Consider the following 26,786-nt stretch of genomic DNA (forward strand, 5'->3'; position numbering starts at 1 on the left):
CCTAAAGCTTTCTCACATATCTGTCATACCACAAAATTCTGATCTATGCAACCCCTACCTGTCCTAAACCCACACTGCTTCTCACCAATTACTCCCTCTGTTCCTTCTCTAATCCACTCAGGTAAGACCCTCCCATAAGCCTCCCCAACCACACTCAACAAGCTGATCCCCCAGAAACTACTACATTTACACTAGTCCCCTTTTCCCTTGTAAAGTGGAACTATACATGCACTCTTCCAGTCCTCCAGCACTCTACCCTCTCTTAAACCAACATCAAATAACCTCACCAGCCAGTCCACCATCATTGTACTTTTTTTTTTATTTTTATACCAGACATTCTGCATGACATCTATCCAACCCAGGTGCCTTACCTACTCTCATTATCTTAACAGCTGCCTTCACTTCATCTTTCCTTATTTCTCCTCACTCATCACAGTCATTTTCTTAGCACTTCCCACCACAGCTACCTTTCCCTCCCTTTTCTCCTTCACATTTAGCAACTCCCTAAAATGCTCTGTCCATCTTCCTCTTACTGCCTTCTCTTCCATTATCATCTCTCCATCTGCACCTTTTACCTTTTCTTCTCTACTTGATTCAGCTCTTCTTCCTCTCTTAATTTCTTTCCAAAACATTTTTTATTACTTTCAAAATTTTCTGTCATACTCTTAGCTCATTTCACTTCTGCTCTCCTCTTTGCATCCTTTATCTTATGCTTTACTTCTCTTCTCTTTTCTTTGTACCTCCCATGTGATTCCCTTATCCTATTTTGTAACCAATCTGTGAAAGCTTGCTTCTTCTCTTCTACAACCTTCTTTGCTTCCTCATCCCACCACTTGCTACCCTTCCTTCTATTTCCTCCCATCCTCTTTGTTCCACACACCATCTTTGCACTTTTTGTGACTCCTGCCTTGAACCATCCCCATTCCTCTTCCACTCCTAGTTCTACTCTATCCTTCACTCCCTTCCACTCCTCTCTCATCATGGAACATAAGAGAGGAAAAAAGGAGGAGTTTGAATGTATTTACCTAGTTGTATTTTACAGGACGGGAGCTATGCTCGTTGTGACCCGTTTTTGTATCTCTTCACATCCAATTTATTTTTGAACTCGTGTATAGTTCTGGCATTCACTGTTTCACTGTTTAGTTTGTTTCAGACATCGAACACTATGTGCGGGAAACTGTTCTTTTTCAGGTCTCTTCTGTAACTGTCCTTCTTTAGCTTCTTATGGTGTCCTCTTGTTTCTCTCTTGTCCCATTTCAATAGGTCATCTCTATCGAGAACATCCATCCCTTTCATAATTCTGAAGATGGTCAACAAGTTGCCCCTTTCCCCTCTCTGCTCCAATGTTGACAGCTGTAATTTCTCCAATCTTTGTTCATATGTCAGATTTGATAGTGTGGGTGCCATCTTTGTCACCGTTCTTTGGATTCTTTCTAATTTCTTTGTGCTTGGTGCCCACATTGGTATAGCATATTCTAGTTTCGGTCTTATCAATGTAGTAATTATTTTCTTAACCATCTCTTCATCCACGTAGTCGAAGGCCACTTTCATTGATCTTAATAAGTTGTAAGTCTCTCCAAATAGTTTATTTGCATGTTTGTCAGGTGTCAAGTCACTCGAGATGATTACTTGTAGGTCCCTCTCTGAGTTTACTTTCTTTACTTCTTTGTGTCCAATCGTATATTTTCACAAACTCTGTTTTTGCCTCTTCCAAATTCCATTATGCTACAGTTCTTGATATTGAAATTCATCTCGTATTTCTGGCTCCATTCCCATACTTTATCCAGGTCATCTTGTAGCAATCTGCAATCTTCTGTTTTCACTCTCTTGAGTAGTTTGGCATCATCAGCAAAAAAAATTATGTAACAATTTACACCTTTATTCATATCATTTATGTATATGGCAAACATTAACGGAGCCAAAGCAGAGCCTTGTGGGACGCCACTTTTTACATCTTCCCATTTCGAACTTTTGTCTCCAAGTACCACTCTCATTTTTCTCCCAGTTAAGAAGTCCCTCTTCCATTCCAATAATTTACCTTGAATTCCTCCTATTTTTTCAATTCTACTTATTAATTTTTGTGAGGTACCTTGTCAAAAGCTTTTTGCAGGTCCAGGAAGGCACAGTCTGTCCATCCATATCTCTCTTGTATTATCACAATTAGTCTCTAGTAAAAGCAGATTAGATTTGTGGTGCATGATCTTCCACTTCAAAAACAAAATTGTTTGGGGTTTATTATTTTATTTTCTTCCAAGTGTTTGGTCCATCTGTTCCTGATAATCTTTTCGCATATTTTTGCTACTGTGCTTGTGAGGGACACCGGTCTAAAGTTTGTAGGATCTTCCCTATTTCATCCTTTGTATATTAGTACTGTTTGCATCTTTCCAATCTTGCGGTACCTTTCCCTCTTTTAAAGAGATGTCTATTATCTTGTGTAGTTTATCTGTCAGTTCGTCTATACACTCTTTTAATATCCAAATTGCAATTTCATCTGGTCTATGTGACTTTCTGACATCTAGGCTTTTTATTTGGTCTCTTATTTCCCTCTGTGTTATTTTTATTTCCTTCATCATGGGTGAACTTTCTAGTTGTTCATCCTCCCGGGGTTGTGGGCTCTCAATTGTAAAATGTGTTTGAGATGAGATGCCTGAGAAGTATGATAGGGGTTACTAGGCTGGATAGAGCAAGAAATGAGGTGAAGAGGAGAATGGGGATGAAAAGAGAGGGAGTTGGGAGATAGGGTTAATGAAAGAGTATTGGGATGGTTTGAACACATGAAAAGAATGAGTGAAAAAAGACAAGTAAGTGAGGTGTGTAAGGCAGAGGTGGAAGAAGTGAACATGATGGGGCAACCTAGGATGAGATGGATGGATGGAGTAAAAGGGGCATTGGGAAAGAGGGGAATGTCTGTTGAGGAAGGACAGGAGAGGACAGAAGATAGGGGTAAATGGAGAATAGTTGTGTATGGATGATATTGTGATACATGAGGTGGAGTGGGTGGGGGATGGAGGGTGAGGGAATATGTGTGAGAAATAGATTGATGCAGCCCAAAGGGATTTCTCCCCATCTTCTCCTTTTCTGCATGAGGGGATGGAGAGGGGGGTTGCTGATTTAATGAAGCAGGCTTGCTGTGGATGTGCTGTCTTGCAACACTGCTTTTGACCCAGGGCAGTGGGTGAGATGCAGGGATGACCTGTCATCCAGGAGGTGCCAAGATAAGAGGGAGGGAAGGGGGTAGATGGGAGTGAAGTACATTGGGGATGGAATAGGTGGGAGTGGTTTTTATGCCTTTGTTTTTTGACTACCTCCCTTGTAAGGAGGAAAAAGCCTTTGGTATATGTATGTATGTATAATATGGGTTCATCATAAACCTTTCCTTGCACTTGACAGACAATGAACAGTTAGCGCGATCAGGAACTAATTGCTTGGAGAACTTGGTAATAAGCAATGGCCCAAAGATTACACCTGCCACGTGGGACAAAACCTGCCAGTGCCTGCTAGACATTTTCCACTCAACTCTGCCCCATGCCCTTCTTACCTGGACACCACAGGGCATGGCTCCAGCATCATCCGTGGGCTCAGACAACAATTCTCATGATTCTGATATTTTCTCTGCATCAATCTCTTCTGCAAGTTTGCAGGTTTGTTTTTCCTCAACACTGAAAGTCATGATGCCAGAAAACTTGACAGTTATTTGTAACACAATATTAAGTATTGTAATATACACATTGAGTATTGTTTAGGTTTTAGTACCTCCCATATACAGTAATTCTATTTGCTTCATATGTCTCATCTAACAATGACTTGTGAAACTTAATTCCAGATTTGAGAGCCTGTAATATAATCTTTACTAATGTTTGTGATTCTTAAGTTGTAATGTTATTATGGCTTCAGCAGCAGTCACCTGGCCTGAGTGCACACCAAGCCTTCTCAGGGCTTTTGATAAAATGTGTGGTGCAGCTAGAATTGATTCAGTGCATTGACAACATAGTGTTCTTCCCCACAACGAGCAGAAAGGAAGACCAAGAGAATCTTGCCCTGGCTCAGGTACAGGTACTGTGGTCGCACCTTTCATTTTGTTTATTTGTAGTTTATTATTTGGGTAAAACTTGATTAGAAAAGACAAAGAAAATTGGTAGAAGTGCAGTTTGATCATTTCCAGTTTTTCTTTGAATATGAAAGCATTGGCAAATATATGAATTGGAAAAATTCATGAAAATTTTAAGTTTGAGTCAGAAGCAACATGCATATGAGAGACTTACTTTACTTTGGCTCAACTCCATCCTTTTAGGCAACTCCAGCAGCCCTCCCACCCCCACCCCCAAGTAGTTGGTCATAGGCACAAATCAGGCCCAAAGATCTCTTTGTGAAGAGACATTATGTCATCTGGACTGCACATGTGTGGGGCAGTGGAAGATGATTTGTTCTGTGATTCACCATGGTCTTGGATCACTTATTGGACTTGTGATCAATAACTATTACCTTCCTGGATGAGAGCTTATAGCTCATATTTTCCAATCTATGGATAATGCTGTTACGAGGGGTGATCAAAAAGTAATGACAGTGATACCATATATTTTCACGGTACAGAGGTAAATCCAAATAGTGGCCTACATTCCTTCAAAGTACTCCCCTCCTGCCTCTATGCAACGTTCCATCCTCTTTCGCCACTTCATGAAGCACTCACGGTACTCAGAAGCCGATATACCTCGTAGCTCTGAATTGACTGCTCGCGCCAGATCTTGGATGTGATGAAACAGCTTCCCTGCGATCGCACCCTTGATCTTTGGAAACAACCAAAAATCACAGGGAGCAAGGTCAGGCGAGTAGGGTGGGTGGGGGAGAAATGTGATCCCCTGCTGCTCCAGGAACTGCACAGTGAGGCGAGCTTTGTGGGGGGCAGCATTGTCATGGTGCAGCAAAAGGCGCGATCGGCGACGGGTTGGTGCAGTCTTGGCCTGATATTCCAGGACTCGAGGAAGGACGTGATCAGTGTAGTACTGGGCTGTGATAGTACACTGTTGAGGCATTACATCCACACACATTGGTCCTTGTGAATTGAAGAAGATGGTGAAAAGGCGCTTCCTGCTGCGAAATCCTTCCTTCAGAATCTGAGGTCGAGGTTCTTCATCACTCAACCACACCATGTTAGACTGCTTGTCTCTGGTGGTGAAGAAAGAAATCCAACACTCATCTCCGGTAGCTACATCTGAGAACCGTTTCGGACCATTTGGCTCGAATTCAGCCAGCCATAGACGACAAATCCGCACCCATTCGCTCTTCTGCTCTTCCGTAAGCAAATGAGGTATCCATCGAGCACACTTCTTCCTCAGCCCTAAGTGTTCATGCACGATGTCATGTGCACTCCCATAACTGACACCGAGCTCCAAGGATAAGAATCGAAAAGTAACAGTTGGATCTTCGTCAATGATGGCCCGCGCACGGACCGTCGTTGCTTCGGTCACGGATGTCCAAGGGCGGCCAGGACGATGATCATCTTCTAGCTGCAATTTTCCAGCTGCGAAAGCTCGAATCCAGCGGGAAACAGTTTCCAGTGATGGAGTAGACTCGGGAAAAACTTGCAACAATTCCTCTCTGATCTCCGTTGCTTTTTTCCCGAGTTTCCACCTTGTGAAGGTGTAGAATCTGCAGCCTTCTTTCGAAAAATCCATGTTTCCGGTTAGAGAGGCAAACCAACAGTGACGCAATCGCACAGCGCAACGATAAAATGTAAGCTAGACAAACAGCGACAAGCTCAAACATGTAACAACAGGCAACACTTGCTGCCCCTTGCTCCCCGCCCCCCCAACACTTATAGTCTCTCAGCTACAAGTCCGACTGTCATTACTTTCTGATCACCCCTGGTACCTTATCCATATATACACAACTCATCCCATTGGTCAAGGGGAGAGTAACAGCATGCAGTAACTGTGAAAGCTTTTCACACTTGATGATTAGTGTATAGTATCTTGGAGAACAAGAGTTAGGTTCTGGCAGGTTTTTGAATTGTACTTTAAGTCACTTGGGTAGATTTTGGTTTCATTCTGTGAGTTGTAATTAATATCAAGTTTTGAAAGTTGGCATGAAACTGTTCCTCTCATGTTTGTATAATTCATTGGTAATACTTTGGTGTCTGCATGTAGGTGGTCAGTAGGTGTTGAGTTTTTCCAACTTTAGCTTGTTATTGTTTGCAAGGTTTGTTATGGATTATCTTGTAATCTGTGTCATCGAGGTAACCCTTTGAGTACACAGATATATCTGTATTTATTCTGGTTAACCCTACATAGTTTTATTCACTTGAGGAAAGTCCCTCACACACTCAAATAATTAAGAAATCTACGTCCTTCCCAACCTTGATTTCTTTACCCTTTAGCCTAGCAAAATTAGGCTTTCAATTCCATTTTTGCTTCATGTCAGCCAAGTGTCTCATATGTTGATAATTTACAGTTGATTTTAAAACTGGAATTTTGTTTAGGATATTTATAGTCAGTTCATCTGCATAAAGATAAATAATTTCTAAGCAAGGTTTACCCATTCTGGTTATTATTATTTACTTTTTTTTAGTTGACCTGTAGAAATAGAAATTACCATCAATTGTATAGATTAGAATATTTTAGTAATTTTACTAGTTGGTTCAATTATAATTATTTAATTTTGTGTTCCTGTCAAAATGCACTCAATATTTTGGTTCAGGTATAGATAGTTAAGAGTTTTTGTTTGTGGAATGTCATTTGGAATAGTAGGATGACCATAAAGTTGTGTTGTCAAAACACTTATTTTCTGTTGTTGATAGTATATGCATGCATTTTACAATTTATTAGTGCATAGTGTATGCATGCATTTTATCATTTTTCTATATATAATTGATCCCTAACAAAAAAGATAAAATTAATATGCACACACCTATTACTGATTTAACCCCTTCCATACGGTGCCGCACACGTAGGCATCATGGGGAGCGAGTGTATTCGCGAGGCTGCCATATCGGCATCTTGATTATATTTATTGTAGTCGCCCCTCCATAATGACATTCTTTCTAATTCTTTTGTAATCGCATTTTCCATGGTTATCAAAATTCACGGGTGAAGAGAGAACGATCGATATAAGCAGTGACTATATTTTATGATGCGAGTATTATTACGACACGTCGTACGGCTGGCATTGGTTGCTGCCACCGAGATCTAAGTCCATGACGCCTACGTGTGCGGCACCGTATGGAAGGGGTTAATTTTGTGTATGTCATCTCTATGAAAAAGAAGAATAAAAATTTCCCCAAATGATGTTTTCCCCATGTTGCTGCTTCATTTCCTTTGTATCTCTTCTTTCTGTTCTGCTTTTAACATTGTTCTCTTCCAGGTTTACCTCTGTTCCATCTCAACATTTCAATACAGCAACCTCTTTTCTTGCTGTGTCCTCTCTGTATATACATTTTGCCAGATGTTTCCTTTCATTCTCTTCATGCATCCATTCTATCACCCTGTTCATGTTCGCCCCTCACAGATTCTTTTACATTTCTTTTAAATGAAGGGTCCTCCCTTTAGCCTACCACACTGCTCAGGTCAGAGGCAATGCAGCTAGATGTAGTACCTCCAAAGCAGGGCCTGACAATCAGAGCTTGTTTACTCCCACCATTTCATGAAAATGTATAAAGCAGACAAGAAGAAATCCATTTGAGTTGCATCATTTCCTCATCCATTTATAACTATTCTCGATTTACACCTGTCTTGCCCACCTCATTCTTGGTCATTTCCTCACCTACCCACCCTCAAATTCTACCTTTTTTTTTTTTTACACAAGTCTCTTCAGCCATTCTTCCCATATGCCCAAAGCATCTTGACATTTTTTTTTTTTTTTATCAACCTTATCTGTTAGCTATTTCCACCTGTTCTCTGCCTCATTTCTATATTTTTCCTCACAACCCCAACATACTTCTTAAACATTTTACATTAGACTTCATTTCTACTTCCTTCAAATTCCAAATTTTTACTCCATACATTGCCATAGGCACAATCCTATTGCTTAGGACACTTCTCATTCCCCCCAAACTTTTACTTGCTTTCCTTAATTTATAATTCACATCCACCTCCACTCTTACATTCATTGCTTCATGCAGTCTCAAATACTTTAAGCTCTCCACACCCTCCAGTCTCTTGATCTTTAAACTCACTACCAACCCACACCCTCACATAACCTCACAAACTCCACCATTAACTACTTAAGTCAATCCATTGACTCAATAACAAACAGTGTCATCTTCAAACAACTGGATGGTTGGCTACCTTTAAAAGAGGGAAAATGCTACAGTATACATTTCTGAAATGTTGCATTTCTATTGTTTTCATCTAACCCTCACCATATTCACTTTTCATCTTTAGTACCCACACCACACTCCTTTACAATATTCCCAACAGTGTTCTCTCATGGTCCTAGGAATCAGGGATGGGTACCTGCAAATAGTAGAGTTGTAAGCCACAGTTATTAATTAAAGGAAACACTAAGAGAGATGAACAGAGGAGGAGAGGGAGTCTTTGATTGTGGTAATAGGAAATGCTAGGAGAACTGTAAGGCCCTAGTATGGGAACACTGTGTTTCACTATATTACTTTTGACCCAAGCCATGTGCCAGGTAGCAGGGATGACCTTTCATCCACAAAGTGTTAAGATTAGAGGGGCGACAAGTGGGTATTAGATAGGTATGGGATGAGTGTAAGGTGAGTGTATGCGTTGACTCGGGGAACAAAGGTCTTTTTGTATATGTATGTAGAGGATATCTGAAGAAGGGAGGTACAGTAATAGGGGACTGGCTAGTGAGGTTGTTTAATGTGTGTCTAAGGGAGTGCCATAGGACTGGAGTAGTGCTTGTATAGTTCTGCTATAGAAGGGAAAATGGGACAAATGTAAGTATAGTAGTTTCAGAGAGATCAGTTTGTTGAGTGTAGTTGGGAATGCATATGAGTGGGTTTTAATTGATTGGATTAGGATAGAAACAGAGGAAGAAATTGGTAAGGAACAGTGTGGTTTTAGGAAAGGTAAGCGTTGCATGTATCAGATTTTGTGGTAAGGCTGATGTGTCAGAAAGCTTTGGCAAAAGAAAAGGATGTTTTGGAGCCTTTATGGATTTGGAAAAGGCCTATGACAGGGTAGACAGGAATACATTGTGGAAGGTTTTGCAGGTATATGGGATTTGGTGGTGAAGCTGTTAAGGGAGGTCAAGAGTTTTTATGAGAGTAGTAGAGCCTGTATTAGAATTGAAAATGGATAGAGCAAATGGTTTGAAGTAAAGGTGGGACTGACAGAGATGTATCATGTTGCCTTGGCTGTTCAATGTGTTCATGGATGGGGTGGTGTGGATGGTAAAGACAAGGGTGATGGATAGGGGACTGGAAATTGTTAAAGAAAATGAAAAGTTAGAGGTGAGTCAGTTGTTGTTTGCAGACAACTGCACTTGTGGCAGGATCAGAGGGGGATTAAAGGAGATAGTGACAGAATTTGGGAGTGTTTGTGATAGAAAGTTGAAGGTAAATATGGATAAAAGTAAGGGGATGAAATGTATAAGGTGAGAGGATGGCAGCAAGTTGGAACTAAGTCTTAGGAGAGAGGCTGGAGGAAGTGAATAGCTTTAGGTATTTAGAGTCGTGGCAGGAAAAGGAGTGGTGGTGGATATTATAATGTAGACTGAGAAGTAAGTAAATGCCTTGGAGGATTCAAAAGTGTTACGAGAAATAGGCATTTGGGAATGGATGTAAAAATAATATTATATGAAGGGGTTATTGTGCCAGCAGCACTGTATGGGGCAGAGACATAGAATTTAAAGAGAGGCAGAGAGGATAAGTTTAAGTGTGTTTGAGATGTAATGGCTGAGAAGTATGGTAGATGTTACAAGGTTGGATAAAGTGAGAAACGAGGAGGTGAGGAGGAGAGTTGAGAGTGGAAAAGGAGATGGCAGATAGGGCTGATGACAGATTATTGGGATGGTTTGAACACGGAAAGAATGAGTGAAGAAAGATTAGTAAAAGAAGTGTGGAAAGCAAAGGTGAGAAGAGTGAACTTTAGGGGATTACTGAGGATGAGATGGATGGATGGGATGAAAGGGCCATTGAGTGAGAGTGGAATGTCTGTTGAGCAAGGAAGGGAGTGGGTGGGGGATGGGGGAGGAGGTTAGGGAGTGGTTATGTATAAATAATATTTTGACACAACCCAAAGGGATTTCTCCCTGTCTTCTCTTTTTCTGCATGAGGGGACAGAGAAAGGGGTGTCACCAATTAAGTGAAGCAGCCTTGTTGTAGATGTGCTGTGTTTTGCTGCAGTGCTTCTGACCCAGGGCAGTGAGGGGGGATACAGGGATGACCCATCCTCCAAGATGAGAGGGAAGAAGGGGTGTTGGATGGGAGTGGAGTGGGTGGGAGTAGGTACTTACCTTTTGACTTGGCTACCTCCCTAGTAAGGGAGAAAAAGCCCTTAGTATATTGATGTATGTATATATTACAAAAGGGGAGATATAGATAACATTGAAAGAAATGAAAACTGGGAAGGTACTTATGTTGAATGAATGTAATGTAGAATGTCTAACAAAAGGGTAAAGTAGTAATAGAGGAGGTGCTGGTAAGACTGCCCAGGGGAGCTTCGCTTGTAGTGGCCCATCTCTGTATCTCGCCATATCTAATTTGCTCTTAAATTTGTATTGTTTTTGCACACACTATTGTTTCATCTAGCATGTTCCATACATCCAGCACTCTGTGGGGAAAGTTTTTTTTTTTTTTTTTTTTTTTTTTTTTTTTCAACTGTCCTTTTTGAGTGTCTTTCCATGTCCTCTTGTGTTTTTCTTATCCCAATTTAGTAAGTCATCTCTATCAAGGACTTCTACACATTTCATAATTCTGTTGATGGTGAACAAGTCATCTCTTTATCTTCTTTGTTCTAGAATTGGTAGTTCTAGTTTTGACAATCTTTCTTCATATGACATTTTTGATAGTGTTGGGGCCATCTTCATAGTTGCTCTTTGGATTCTTTCAATTTTCTTTATATACTTTTTAGTACTGGGTGACCATAGTGTTACTGTATACTCCAATTTAGGCCTTATCAGCGTGACTAATATTTTCTTTACCATTTCTTCATCCAAGTTGGTTGAGAAGATGAGGAAGAAAACAGGGGGAGTGATTTTGGAAGCAGTTTGGGTTTGGAAGAGGATGAGCATGTATAGATAAAGAGTTTGTGGTAAAAGGTATATGAGAAGTATTTAGCCAAAGGTAAGGATGTATCAGGGGCTTTCATGGACTTGGAAAGGCATATGAATGTGTTGACTGAGAAGTTTTGGGGAACATGTTATATATATGCTTGCAGTAGGGAGAAGTCTGTTGAAGGCAGTCAAAGGTTTTCACATGAGTAGCAGGGTATGTGCAGGGAATGAGAATGGAGTGTGTATTTACCTAATAGTACTGGGAGACCTTAATGCTAGGGTATGAAATGATCCAATTGATGGAGTGGTTGGGAAATGTGGAGTTCCAGGAAAGAATCATAGTGAAGAGTTGATGGTGGAGATGCGCCTAGAAAGATAGTTGATGATAGCAAATACAGTGTTTCAGAAGAAAGTCAAGCATAAGTACACATGGGAGAGGGTGGTGGAGGGAAGGGTGGTAGATAGAGCATTAATGGATTATGTAGTGGTAGATAGGAGTATGATAGGAAGAGTTAAGGATGTACATGTGCTAAGGGGAGAGGGTGGGGGAATATCAGATAATTTTTTGGTGGAAGGTAAGCTGAGAGTGGAGGATAGATGGAGAAAGAGGAAAAGAACAAAAGGTAGGGAGGTGCTTAGAGTGAACTCTTTAAATGAAAAGGAAAAGGAGAAGGAGTACAAGAAGCAGCTGAAAGAGGAGTGGGAGGGAGTGAAAGAGTGGAGGAGGAATGGGGATGGTTCAAGGAGGAAGTCACAAAGTGTGCAAAGATGGTGTGTGGAACAAGAAAGACAGGAGGAAATAGAGGGAAGGGTAGTGAATGGTGGGATGAGGAAACAAAGAAGGTTGTAGAAGAGAAGAAGCGAGCTTTCACAGATTGGTTACAAAATAGGATGAGGGAGTCATATGAGAGGTATAAATAATAGAGAAGAGAAGTTAAGCACAAGGTAAAGGAGGCAAAGAGAAGAGCAGATGTGAAGTGGAGTAAGAGTATGACAGAAAATTTTGAAATTAATAAAAAGATGTTTTGGAAAGAAATTAAGAGAGTACGAGGAAGCGAATCAAGTAGAGAAGAAAAGGTAAAAGGTGCAGATGGAGAGATGATAAGGGAAGAGAAGTAAGAGGAAGATGGGCAGAGTATTTTAGGGAGTTGCTAAATGTGAAGGAGGATAGGGAGGGAAAGATAGTTGCAGTGGGAAATGCTAAGAAAATGACCATGATGAGTGAGGAAAATGGAGGAGAAATAAGGAAGGATGAAGTGAAGGCAGTTGTTAAGATGATGAAAGCAGGTAAGGCACCTGGTCTGGATGGATGCCATGCAGAATGTCTAAAGAAAGGAAGTACAGTGATGGTGGACTGGCTGGTGAGGTTATTTAATGTTTGTTGGAGAGAGGGTAGAGTGCCAGAGGACTGGAGGAGTGCCTGTATAGTCCCACTCTACAAGGGAAAGGGGGACAAGTGTGAGTGTAGTAGTTTCAGAGGGATTAGCTTGTTAAGTGTAGTTGGGAAGGTTTATGGGAGGGTATTGATTGAAAAGATTAGGAAAGGAACAGTGTGGATTTAGGACAGGTAGAGGTTGCGTAGATCAGATTTTTGTGGTAAGACAGATATGTGAGAAAGCTATAGGAAAAGGTAAGGATGTTTTTTGGGCTTTCATGGATCTGGAAAAGGCTTATGATTGGGTAGACAAGAAGGCACTGTGGGAGGTTCTGCAGATATATAGGATAGGAGGAAAGCTTTTAGGAGCTGTCAGGAGTTTTTACAAGAGTAGTAGAACATGTGTCAGGATTAGAAATGGAGAGAGTGACCGGTTTGAGGTAAAGGTAGGACTTTGTCAGGGATGTGTTATGTCACCCAGGCTGTTCAACTTACATGGATGGGGTGGTGCGAGAGGTAAATGCAAGCGTGGTGGGTCAGGGATTGGAGATGGTTAAAGAAAATTGTGAAAAGTGGGAGGTGAGCCAGCTGTTGTTTCCAGACGACACTGCGCTTGTGGCAGGATCAGAGGAGGGATTGAGAAAGTTAGTGACAGAGTTTGGGAGAGTGTGTGAAAGAAGAAAGTTGAAGATAAATGTGGGTAAAAGTAAGGTGAGATGTACAAGGGGTGAAAGTGGCAGCAGACTGGAAGTGAGCATTAAGTGAGAGCGACTGGAGAAAATGAATTGTTTTAGATACTTGGGTGCGAATGTAGCAGGAAAGGGAGGAGTGGATGTGGAGGTAGAATGTAGATTGAGAGAAGTGAGTAATTGCCTTGGTGGATTAAAAAGTGTAACAAGAAATATACATTTGGGAATGGATGCTATGATGAGATTGCATGAAGGGGTGATTGTGCCAACAGCACTGTATGGGGTGGAAACATGGAACATAAGAGAGGAAGAGAGAAGGAGTTTGAATGTGTTTGAGATGAGGTGTCTGAGAAGTATGATAGGGGCTACTAGGCTAGATAGAGTGAGAAATGAGGAGGTGAGGAGGAGAACGGGGGTGGTAAGGGAGTTTGGAGATAGGGTGGATGAATGAGTATTGGGATGGTTTGGAGACATGGAAAGAATGAGGGTAGAAAGACTACTAAAAGAGGTATGGAAGGCAGATGTGGAGGGAGTGAACATGAGGGGGTGACATAGGATGAGATTGATGGATATGGGTGAAAGGGGCTTTGGGGAAGAGGGGATTGTCTGTTGAGGAAGGGCGGGAGAGGACAGAAGACAGGGATGAATGGAAAATGGTTGTAATTGGATATTGTGATGCATGAGGTGGAATGGGTGGGGGGATGGGGGGTGAGGTAGTTTGTGTGAGAGAAGTTTGATGCAGCCCAAAGGGATTTCTCCCCCATCTTCTCCTTTTCTGCATGAGGGGACGGAGAGGGGGGGGGGGGTCGCCGATTTAATGAAGAGGCCTTGCTGTAGATGTGCTGTGTCTTGTGGCACTGCCTCTGACCCAGGGCAGTGGACAAGATGCAGGGATGACCAGTCATCCAGGAGATGCCAAGATAAGAGGGAGGGTGGAGGGAAGTGGAGTGTATTGGGGATGGAATGGGTGGGAATGGTTTTTATGCCTCTGTTTTTTGGCTACCTCCCTTGTAATGGGGAACAAGCATTTGGTATATGTATGTATGTTTATGTCCTGGGCCCAAACATCTGCAAGTGGCAGTTGGCGAGTGACCTAGGTGTATATGTACATATATAATGGCAGGTACCAGCATGTGGTGGTTCTGCAAAATGGACAGTGGAGCTGACCATTTTCAAATTCTGTCAACCCTTTCACCTCCAGCCTTGAGCCTGACACTCACTCCAGATTGGGTTCAAGATCTCACTTTGTCAACTGTATTTCTTTTATTCCTTTTTGACACATGGAGAGTTGACAAATGTCAACCACTCCCCTTCTCTCGCTACTTTCAGCCAGTGACATTCAGTCCCACACCAATCTTACTCAGACAACAGTTTAAAGTTTCTTCCTGTAGATATCTGTAGGAGGCCCATAGGACTGTTGTCAGCCACTGGGCTGCAGGTTTTCCACTTAGTGAAACTCAAGGCAACAATTATTATGTATAAAAAAGACCATGGGAAATTTTATATCATGTTCTCTGAACTTCCTAATACAAGTTTTTCATATTCATTTTATGATTATCTTAGCAATGTTTAGCTCAGGTCTGGATTTGATTTGTTACTTATTTCAGTTCCCTGTGTTACACGGTATTTACACCCACAGGCAGGTGATGTGGAAGTACTTTCCCAGCAGAAAGAGCAGCGTGAGGATCAGGGGATGTATCGACACCTTTCCTCTGGTCAGCTGTTCACACTGTTGGATTGCCTCATGGCTTCACATTCCTTTGCAAAGGCATTTAATTCTAACCACGAACAACGTAATTTACTCTGGAAAGCAGGTATGTAGTTTGACCATAGATTGTGACTATACCATGTTGTTTATATAGAAATATACTTTTTGATATGAGATCTTTGAGAAATATGATTGGTGCTTCTAGAATGAAGAGTTAGAAATGTGGAGGTTGGGCAGAGGATGAGTATGAAAAGAAATATTGGATAGAGTAGAGGGTGTTGAGGTGGTTTAAGCTCATGGAAAAGAATGAAGAAGGACTAGCAAAAAATGTGGAAAAAAGGAATAGGTGGAGTGAGCTCAAGATTGAAACATTGAGAATGAAATGGATAGATAGAACGAAACTTTAGATGCACATAGTATATCTTGTCAAGTAGGGGAGAGAAAGTACAAAAGATAGGAATGAATGGATAGATTGTGAATAGATGAAGGAATGACACAGCCTAAAGGGATGTTCTTATCTAATTCCTAAAAAAGTAGATGGGGAAGGGAGTTGCTATTTGGGGAAGCAGGAGGGGTAAATTAGTTTTGGTGTCCAGCCCAGCTGTGGAAGAACTTTGCCTCCCTGCAATGCTTCTGACCCAGTGTGGGGGAGAGGATAGGCTGACCTTACCCTCAAAGAAGCAACTAACTGTTGCCTCCTTGTGTCCCTCCCTCCCTTTCAACTCATACAGTACCTCCGGTTTCCTAACAACTATGACTTCCTCTCATTTTAACTTTCTACAGGCCAATCAGTTTGACATCAGTTGTTGTTGTTGTTGTCGTTCCCTAGACTGTCTGTCCGAGCAGTCCCGTCTCCCCAAGGAAGGCCACAGCCGAAACTGGGTTTTCCCACAAATCCTTTATAGAGTGTATGTTGTGTTGTTTGCGTGCATGATTGTGTATAATGCAGTCTTCCATTATGTGTTGTATGGTATGGGGTGAAGTGTTACATCCTGGGCAGCTGTTCACAACACGGTCGTCCAGCCTCTTCTGGTAGCTTAGAAGTGCTGGGTGGTGACCGCATCGCAGTCTGGCCAAGTGGACATCAGTTGTAGGTAAAATGCTTGAATTACATACATACATATACTAAAGTGTTTTTTCCCCCATACACAGGAGGTAGCCAAAAGAAAAAGGCATAGGAACTACTCCCACCCATTCCATCCCCTACATATTACACTCCCCTCTTCCCTCTTCCCTCCCTGTTATCTTGACACCTCCTGGATGACGGGTCATCCCTACATCTTGTCCACTGCCCTGGGTCAGAAGCAGTCACAAGACACAGCACATCTACAGCAAGGCCGCTTAACCTCTTCACTCCGGGGCACATTGCACGTCTGGCAGCATTAGCTGCCCGACGTGCGATGTTGCATCATAATAATTGCATTATAAAAAATAAACTCAGCGCTCAATCGTTCGTTCTCTTTCACCCGTGAATTTTGATAACCATAGAAAATATGATGAAGCCAGTTTAGAGAGAATGGAGGTTACGTAGGTACGACTACAATAAATAAAATCAAGATGCCGACGTCGGCATCATCGCATACCCACTTGCTCCTCATGCCGCCTACATAGGCGTCACCGTATGGAAGTGGTTAATTTATTTGGCGACCCCCCTCTCCGTCCAGTCAATTTATTTCTCATACATACTCCCTCACCCCCCATCCCCCACCCACTCCCCCTCATGCATCACAGCATCATCTATACACAACCCTTCTCCATTCACCCTTATCTTCTGTCCTCTCCCGTCCTTCCTCAACAGACATTCCTCTCTTTCCCATTGCCCCTTCACCATCCATCCATCTCATCCTAGGATGCCCCATCATGTTCACTCCTTTCACCTCTCCCTTCCACACCTCTTTTACTAATCTTTCTTTACTCATTCTTTCCATATGTCCGAACCATCCCAGTACTCTTTCATCTACCCTATCTCCCAACTCCCTTTCCACCCCTGTTCTCCTCAGCTCCTCATTTCTCACTCTTTCTCACCTAGTAACCCCTATCATACTTCTCAGGCATTTCATCTCAAACACATTCAAACTCCTCTCTTCCTCTTTTATGTTCCATGTTTCTGCCCCATACAGTACACAATCACTTCCTGCCTATCTAGATCTACAAAAGGCATTTGACAAAGTACTGCATAAAAAATTAATAGGAAAATTAGAATCAATAGGTGGCATTGCAGGTAATTTATTAAAATTGATGGAAGACTTACTGACTGGGAGAAAAATGAGGGTAGTAATTAGAGACAAATACTCGAAATGGAAAGAAATGATAAGTGGTGTTACATAAGGATCAGTACTGGTTCCAATCATGTTTGCCATATATGTAAACGACATGGACAAAGGAGTTGAATGTTATATGAATTTCTTCGCAGATGGTGCAAAAATATTAAAGAAAGTATCAACAAATGAGGACTGTGACTCATTACAATCAGACCTGGACGCAATCTGGAAATGGACTCAAAAGTGGGAAGTGAACTTTAATATCAAGAAGTGTAGCATGATAGTTTGGTAAAAGCGAAAACAGAATTTCAAAAAATTACAAAATTGGTGAAAATGAAAAAAAAAAAAAAAAGTGCACTCGGAAAGGGATCTTGGAGTGATAATCAGCAATGACATGACACCAGACAGACATATAAACAAAATAGTAGGTGAAACATACAACCTACTAAGGTCAGTGAAAGTGGCATTTGAATACTTGGATGAAGAAATGATAAAAAGAATATTAGTCACATTGATTAGACCAAAACTGGAATATGCAGCGACACTATGGACACCCAGTACTAAAAAGAATATAAAAAAAAATAGAAAGAATACACAGAGCAACAACAAAGTTGGCCCCAGCTCTTTCCAAATTAACATACGAACAAAGATTATCGAAGCTAGAACTACCAACACTAGAGCAAAGAAGAGAAAGAGGTGATCTACTGACTATATATAGAATCATGAAAGGAATGGAAATCCTTGACAGAAAAGATTTATTAAAAGATGACAATGGAAAAACAAGAGGTCATGAAAAGAAACTCAAAAAGGACAACTAGAAGAGATAGGAAAAAGAATAGCTTCCCACACAGAATGCTGGATATATGGAATAACTTAGATGAAAAAACAGTGTGTGCAAATACTATTCACGATTTTAAGAATAAACTTGATGCTGAAAGATACAAAGACAGGTCACCACAAGCATAGCTCCCTTCCCGTATAATACAACTAGGTAAATACAATCTTCTCTTAGCATCCATTCCCAAATGTCTATTTCTCATTACACTTTTTAATCCCCCATGGTATTTACTTGCTTCTCTCAATCTACATTCTACCTCCACCCCCACTCCTCCCTTTCCTGCCACATTTGCACCCAAATATCTAAGAATATCCACTTCCTCCAGTCTCCCTTAATACTCACCTCCAGCCTGCTGCTGCTCTCTCCCCTTGTACATCTCATCACCTTACTTTTACCCACATTTATCATAAGCATCATTCTTTCACACACCTTCCCAAACTCTGTCACAAACTTCCTCAACCCCTCCTTTGATCCTGCTACAAGTGCAGTGTCATCAGCAAACAACAGCTGGCTTATCTCCCACTTTTCCCTATTTTCCTTAACCATCTCCAACCCCTGACCCACTACCCTTGTATTCACCTCTCGCACCACCCCATCCATGTATAGATTGAACAGCCAGGGCAACATAACACATCCCTGACGAAGTCTCACCTTTACCTCAAACCATTCACTCTCTCCATTTCTAATCCTAACACAAGCTCTACTACTCTCATAGATACTCTTGACTGCTCTTAACAGCTTTCCTCCTATCCTATATATCTGCAATACTTCCCACAGTGCCTTCTTGTCTACCCTGTCTCAAGCCTTTTCCAAATCCATATAATACAACTAGGTAAATACATCTTTCTTCCCAATTTCAGCTTCATCCACGTTAATCTTGAAGAAACCTTCCACTCCATTACATGCTTACCTGTCTCTTCAATTACTAGTATAGCCACCCTTTCTTTTCCTCATCCTCTCCTAACACTAACTTCCTCAACCCCTCCTCTGATCATGCTATAAGCGCAGTGTCGTCAGCAAACAACAGCTGACTTATCTCCCATTTTTCTCTATTTCCCTTAACCATCTCCAACCCCTGACCCACTACCCTTGCATTTACCTCTCGCACCACCCCATCCATGTATAGATTGAACAGCCAGGGCGACATAACACATCCCTGACGAAGTCTCACCTTTACCTCAAACCACTCACTCTCTCCATTTCTAATCCTAACACAAGCTCTACTACTCTCATAAAAACTCTTGACTGCTCTTAACAGCTTTCCTCCTATCCTATATATCTGCAATACTTCCCACAGTGCCTTCTTGTCTACCCTGTCTCAAGCCTTTTCCAAATCCATATAATACAACTAGGTAAATACATCTTTCTTCCCAATTTCAGCTTCATCCACGTTAATCTTGAAGAAACCTTCCACTCCATTACATGCTTACCTGTCTCTTCAATTACTAGTATAGCCACCCTTTCTTTTCCTCATCCTCTCCTCACTCCTGACATCCTCCCCTCTACAGTCTGAAACTCAAACTCACCCGTCCCTTTCAATTTAGTTTCACTCAATGCCAACACATCTTTCTTCTCACAAACATACTGCATATGTCTTCCCTTTTACTCTCATCTGTACCACATCCACACATTAAAAGTCACAAACCTTAGGGTTCTGGTTAAAAAATTCCTCCCAGCCCCTTTAATATATATATATATATATATATATATATATATATATATATTTTTTTTTCCCTCCCCCTTCCTTTATGGCTACAGACAGCACTATGCTTTGTCCTATCCTCTGCCCCATTTTTGCTGCCTTTTATGAATGAAGTGGGCACACTTGGTGGCAGTATTCTTTACCCCTCTGGGGTATTGGCTGCTGGTTATGATGAGGTAAAAAGGTGCTTAAGCCTCTACTCATAAGGTAAATTTCTGAGCCCATGTATCAATTTTGGTCATTCTCCTCTCTGCTGATTCTAGTGAATTGATGTCCATTCTATAGGATGGAGACCAAAACTGTATCACATAGTCAGGGATGGGTCTAATGCTAGAGTTTGATAATCACCTCTGCACTTCTATTCATAACAGTTCTAGCAATGAAACTTAATGCTCTGTCAGCTTTATCCCTGGCACTAAATGTGGGTAAAAGTAAGGTGATGAGATGTACAAGGGTGAAAGTAGCAGCAGACTGGAAGTGAGTATTCGGGGAGAGCGACTGGAGGAAGTGGATAGTTTTAGATGCTTGGGTGCAAATGTGGCAGGAAAGGGAGGAGTGGTGGAGGTAGAATGTAGATTGAGAGAAGAGTGTAAATGCCTTGGTGGATTAAAAAGTGTAATGAGGAATAGACATTTGGGAATGGAGGCTAAGAGGAGATTGTATGAAGGAGTGATTGTGCCAACAGCACTGTACAGAGCAGAAATATGGAACATAAGAGAAGAAGAGAGGACTTTAAATGTGTTTGAGATAAGGTGTCCAGTGCTGTGGAGTCGGAACACAAAACCTCCAACTCCTCTATTTTTGGCACCTCCGACTCCTCTTCATGTACCTAATTAACTGATTATGGCCTACATATTTTATAAAGCCTATACAACACACATACGTTCCAATCTTTAGTAGACTTATATCATTATAACTGGTTTATATCAAAGAATGAATATATATGTTAAAGTGTGGCTTTCCTATGTTTGACCTCTTCATACTTTATAACTGAAGTAGAGACAAAAAAATTTGAAAGGATATTGAAGAAAATTTAGTAAAAAAAAAAAAAAGAATTCTATAATGTAAGACATTTGGCATAATATAAATCTTTGCAAATAAGTGATAAGTGCATTTCAAAAACAAAAATACTGTTCTTTATAACAAAAGTTTAAATATAACCTTTGTAAAGGCTATACAAACCTAATAATAAAAAAATATAATGTAAGATTTTTTTTACATATATAGTTTTGCAAATACAAAAAAAAATTAAAAATACTTTATAAAAGAAATTTAGGCAAATTTCTTGAAAGGAAACAGTAAATATAGAGCAAATAAACCTTATTGATACAAGTACGGTACAAGGTTGAGTGTTACAGCTGAACATGTATGATACTGAAAGGTATATGTATCATACATACTTTTTGGGTATCATTATACTTCATATGTTTTCATACCTTCTTTTGTCTTAATGTACTGAAATTACTGGCACAAGTACCTCTTGGTTTAACTACATACTGATACTGCTATGCGATTATTGCGATGGACATTACTCTGGTTCTGGAAATCTTATCGATACGAGTACAAAACAAGATACAGCTGAACATGTTTGAAATGTGACATTTTTTTTTTTTCAACTTTAAATATCCTTATTTCAATAATTCATTGTTAAAAAGTATAGAGGGGAAAAAAGAAGGGGAAAGGAGAGAAGAGCTAGTATTATTGTGATAGTCTACAGTTGAAATCATAATTATCCTACTGTTTGGCAACACAGCAGTGGGAGAAACCACCAAACTGATGGAGTGATGGAAACGATGCATATGGAACTCAACAGTAATATTACAGCTACCGTGACTGTGTCAACAGAAGGTGTAAAATGGAGGTGTTTAATTTATTCAAGTAATACTTTGGATGTGTATCAGTCTATGTATAGATTTGAAAGCCAGCTTTGCACAAAGACGTTTTGGGGGTTTAGTGGAATGACCACGAAGATAAGACGATGAGAAAGGAGGTACAGTAATGGTGGACTAGCTGGTGAGGTTATTTAATGTTTGTTTAAGAGAGGGTAGAGTGCAGTAGGACTGGAGGAGTGCCTGTATAGTTCCGCTTTACAAGGGAAAGGGGGACAAGTGTGAGTGTAGTAGTTTCAGAGGGATCAGCTCGCTGAGTGTAGTTGGGAAGGCTTATGGGAGGGTCTTGATTGAGAGGATTAGGAGAGGAACAGAGGGAGTAATTGGTGAGGAACAGTGTGGGTTTAGGACAGGTAGGGGTTGTGTAGATAAGATTTTTGTGGTAAGACAGATATGTGAGAAAGCTATAGGAAAAGGTAAGGATGTTTTTGGGCTTTTATGGATCTGGAAAAGGCTTATAACAGGGTAGACAGGAAGGCACTGTGGGAGGTACTGCAGATATATGGGATAGGAGGAAAGCTGTTAAGAGCAGTCAAGAGTTTTTACGAGAGTAGTAGAGCTTGTGTTAGGATTAGAAATGGAAAGAGTGAATGGTTTGAGGTAAAGGTGGGACTTCGTCAAGGATGTGTTATGTCGCCCTGGCTGTTCAATCTTTACATGGATGGGGTGGTGCGAGAGGTGAATGCAAGGGTAGTGGGTCAAGGATTGGAGATGATTAAAGAAAATGGAGAAAAATGGGAGGTGAGCCAGTTGTTGTTTGCTGACGACACTGCGCTTGTAGCAGGATCAGAGGAGGGATTGAGGAAGTTAGTGACAGAGTTTGAGAAGGTGTGTGAAAGAAGGAAGCTGAAGATAAATGTGGGTAAAAGTAAGGTGATGATATGTACAAGGAAAGAGAGTGAAAGCAGGCTGGAAGTGAGCATTAAGAGTGAAAGACTGGAGGAAGTGGATAGTTTTAGATACTTGGGTGCGATTGTGGCAGGAAAGGGAGGAGTGGGGGTGGAGGTAGAATGTAGATTAAGAGAAGCGAGTAAATGCCTTGGTGGATTAACATGTGTAATGAGGAATAGACATCTGGGAATGGATGCTAAGAGGAGGTTATATGAAGGAGTGATTGTGCCAACAGCATTGTACAGGGCAGAAACATGGAACATGAGAGAGGAAGAGAGGAGTTTGAATGTGTTTGAGATAAAATGTCTGAGAAGTATGATAGGGGTTAATGGGCAGGATAGAGTGAGAAGTGAGGAGGAGAACAGGGGTGGAAAGGGAACTGGGAGATAGGGTTGAGGAAAGAGTATTAGGATGGTTTGGACACATGGAAAGAATGAGTGAAGAAAGATTAGTAAAAGAAATGTGGAAGGCAGAGGTGGAAGGAGTAAATATGAGGGGGCGTCCTAGGATGAGATGGATGGATGGGGTGAAAGGGGCATTACAAAATAGAGGAATGTTTGTGGAGGAAGGACGGGAGAGGACAGAAGATAGGGGTGAATGGAGAGGGGTTGTGTATAGATGATGCTGTGATGCATGAGAGGGAGTGGGTGGGGGGTGAGGAAGTATGTATGAGAAAAAAAATTTGACACAGCCCAAAGGGATTTCTCCCTGTCTTCTTTCCTCACTTCCCTCCTCCCTCTCTTCCTCCCTCCCCCTCTCTTCCTTCCTCCCTCCCTCCCTTCCTCCTTATCTCTTCCTCCCTCCCTCCCTTCCTATCTCTTCCTCCCTCCCTCCCTCTCTTCCTCCCTCCCTCCCTCTCTTCCTCCCTCCCTCCCTCCCTCCTTCCTCCCTCCCTCCCTCCCTCCCTCCCTCTCTTCCTTCCTCTCTTCCTTCCTCTCTTCCTTCCTCTCTTCCTTCCTCTCTTCCTCCCTCTCTTCCTCCCTCCCTTCCTCCCTTCCTCCCTCCCGTCCTCCCTTCCTTTCTCTCTTACTCTTCCTCCCTTCCTCCCCCCCCATTTACCTCCCCCTTGCTCCCCGTCAGCATTAGCTCTCCCAAGATCACCATATGTCACATCATCGTCTCCTCTTTCCCCTCAATCGCTGGACGACCCCTCACCCTCTTCCTCGACCTTCACCCTCTTCCTCGACCTTCACCCTCTTCTCCTCTCCTCCTCCTCCTCCTCCTCCTCCTCCTCCTCCTCCAAGTTTATGAAGCGGCCTTGCTGTGGATGTGCTGTGTCTTGCGACACTGCTTCTGACCCATGGCAGTGGACAGGATGCAGGGATGACCTGTCATCCAGGAGGTGCCAAGATAAGAGGGAGGGAGGAGGGTGGAGGGGAATGGAATTTATAGGAAATGGAATGGGTAGGAGTGGTTTCTATGCCTTTTTCTTTTTGGCTACCCACTGTTTAGGTGGGGAAAGCCTTTGGTATATGTATGTATGTATAAAAAAAATTATATAATCTACTTATAAGGAGTGTGCACTGCATAACTCTACAGACTAAACGAAGGCCTTATAAAATGTAAATTTAACTGGAGTCGGAGTTGGTATATTTTACCGACTCCGACTCGAGTGACACCGTAATTGCTTCCGACTCCAGTGACACCATAATTGCTTCCGACTCCACGACTCCGACTCCGACTCCACAGCCCTGGAGGTGTCTGAGAAGTATGATGGGGGTTACTAGGCTGGATAGAGTAAGAAATGAGGAAGTGAGGAGGAGAACAGAGGTGGTAAGGGAGATGGGAGATAGGGTGGATGAAAGAGTATTGGGATGGTTTGGACACATGGAAAGAATGAGTGAAGAAAGACTAGTAAAAGAGGTATGGAAGGCAGATGTGGAGGGAGTGAACATGAGGGGGTGACCTAGGATGAGATGGATGGATGGGGTGAAGGGGGCTTTGGGGAAAAGGGGAATGTCTGTTGAGGAAGGACAGGAGAGGACAGAAGACAGAGGTAAATGGAGAATGGTTGTATATGAATGATGATGTGATGCATGAAGTGGAATGGAAAGGGGGTGAGGTAGTATGTGTGAGAAAAATTTGATGCAGCCCGAAGGGATTTCTCCCCGTCTTCTCCTTTTCTGCATGAGGGGACAGAGAGGGGGGGTCACCGATTTAATGAAGCAGCCTTGCTGTGGATATGCTGTGTCTTACAACACGGCCTCTGACCCAGGGCAGTGGACAAGATGCAGGGATGACCATTCATCCAGGAGGTGCCAAGATAAGAGAGAGGGTGGAGGGGAGTGGAGTGTATAGGGGATGGATTGGGTGGGAATGGTTTTTATGCTTTTTTCTTTTTGGCTACCTCCCTTGTAAGGGGGAAAAAGCCTTTGGTATATGTATGTACTAATGCACTGTTTCCTGGATTTAAGGTCAGGACTTACTAGAACTCCCAAGTCTCTCTTACACTCAGTTTTCTATAAAAACATGTAATCTAAGCTATATTTGTTTTCAGGGTTGTGTAGCCCTACATTTAGCATTCTGCACTTTGAGACATTGAAGTCCATTTGTCATTTCACTGATTATGTGAACAATATGCTAAGATCTTCCTGCAGAATCTTTGTGTTGTCTCCTGACCTAATTAGGCATCCTATTTTAGTGTTGTCCACAAACTTATATCACTATTAATCCCATTGTCCAAATCGTTTATGTACATGGTGAACAATAAGGGACCCAAAACTGAGCTCCGGGGAACTCCACTAGAAACACTCTCCCATTTGGATTTTACACCATTTATGGTGACCTGCTGTTTTCTGTCACTGGTCCAAGCTCTAATCCATTCAAACACATTTCCTCCTATGCCATGGGCTTTGATTTTATTTGGTAGTCTCTGGTGGGGCACCTTGTCAAACGCTTTACTAAAGCCAGGGTAAACATCGTAACTATCATTGTTGTCTGACGCCTTATATACTTTCCTGTAAAAAGACAGAAGATTAGTTACACATGACTTACTCTTGGAGAAACCATGCTGTGAGTCACTAATCAAATTATGTCTTTTGGTGTGATCTCTGATTTTATTAGCTATTATTAATTCAAGCATCCCCATCTGGGGTATTGGATGCATGTTATTGTGGCAAAGTAGCATGCAGCTGATACTTTAGGGTCTATATGGGGTGCCCCTACAGACCAGAGCCACACATCATTTTGTCTGTGATAGAGGAAGACTCTGTTCATAGAGAAATCATGACACTTTTATTAGACTGCAACTGTCCTTCTGTTATGCTGTCCCCCAACCCCTTGTTACTGTCTTGTACTATTTCTCTCAATATTTATTTCCTTTTTTCGCCTACCCTGTAGTGGGGGGAAAGAATGCTACCACCAAGTCTTCCCACTTGAGTCGTAAGAGGCAACAAAAAATGGGACAGGAGATAAGATTAGAAGTCCTGCTACCTGTAGCCCCACAGGGGACATTCCTAAAAATAGTAAAAGCTACAAGCGCAATGTCGTCAGCAAACAAAAACTGGCTTATTTCCCACTTTTCTCCATTTTCTTTAACCATCTCCAACCCCTGACCCACTACCCTTGAATTCATCTCTCGCACCACCCCATCCATCTATAGATTGAACAGCCAGGGCGACATAACATATCCCTGATGAAGTCCCACCTTTACCTCTTTTTTCATTTTTTCCTTTGCTTCATTTCTAAGCTCCTTTTCCTTTCCTTTTTCTTCACTCATTTCTTTCTTTATCCATACGTTTTTGTGATTTTCACTATTTGCTAGTTTTGCTGTTCTGGGTAGTACTTCCTCTGCTATCATTTGTGACCTAAGTTTTACTTTTAGTTGCCTATATTGTTTTTCTTTTGAGTATCTACCCATCCTATATGTTTCTTCAATTTCTTTATCCTGGGTTTGATTCTCCTCTTAAATCTCCTTCAAAATCTCTTTTGCAATCTCTTTTTCTTCTCGTTCTCTCTGATACCTAGGAACATCATGCTTTTCTTTAATACTGTAGATCACAATGCATCTTCTTTTGTCCACATGAAGGAGGGATTGTGCCAACAGCACTGTATGGGGCAGAGAGATTGAACATAGGAGAGGAAGAGTTATAATATATTTGGGATGAAATGTCTGAGAAGTATGGTAGGGATTACAAAGTTGGATAGAGTGAGAAAAGAGGTGAGGATGAGAGCATGGGTGGAAAAGGAGATGGAAGATAGGGTTGATGAAAAAGAATTGGGATGGTTTGGACACACGGATAAAACAAGTGAAGAAAAA

At 41.7% G+C, this 26,786-nt stretch overlaps 1 protein-coding gene across 5 annotated transcripts in view; it reads left to right on the forward strand.

The window, feature by feature from the left end:
* Positions 1–26,786, forward strand: part of Sec71 (ADP ribosylation factor guanine nucleotide exchange factor Sec71) — a 119,868-nt gene that overhangs the window by 81,634 nt on the left and 11,448 nt on the right. For 3 of the 5 annotated variants that reach the window (XM_076207914.1, XM_076207918.1, XM_076207915.1), the window contains 3 exons: positions 3,391–3,641; positions 3,895–4,053; positions 14,879–15,053. In XM_076207914.1, coding sequence (XP_076064029.1) covers positions 3,391–3,641; positions 3,895–4,053; positions 14,879–15,053 — 585 coding nt within the window. The remainder of the gene's footprint in view (positions 1–3,390; positions 3,642–3,894; positions 4,054–14,878; positions 15,054–26,786) is intronic. The other 2 variants (XM_076207917.1, XM_076207916.1) reach the window with 2 other exon arrangements.

The sequence above is a fragment of the Oratosquilla oratoria genome, chromosome 24 (assembly GCF_046742065.1).
Source record: "Oratosquilla oratoria isolate Oo_2021 chromosome 24, ASM4674206v1, whole genome shotgun sequence".
Classification (NCBI taxonomy): domain Eukaryota; kingdom Metazoa; phylum Arthropoda; class Malacostraca; order Stomatopoda; family Squillidae; genus Oratosquilla; species Oratosquilla oratoria.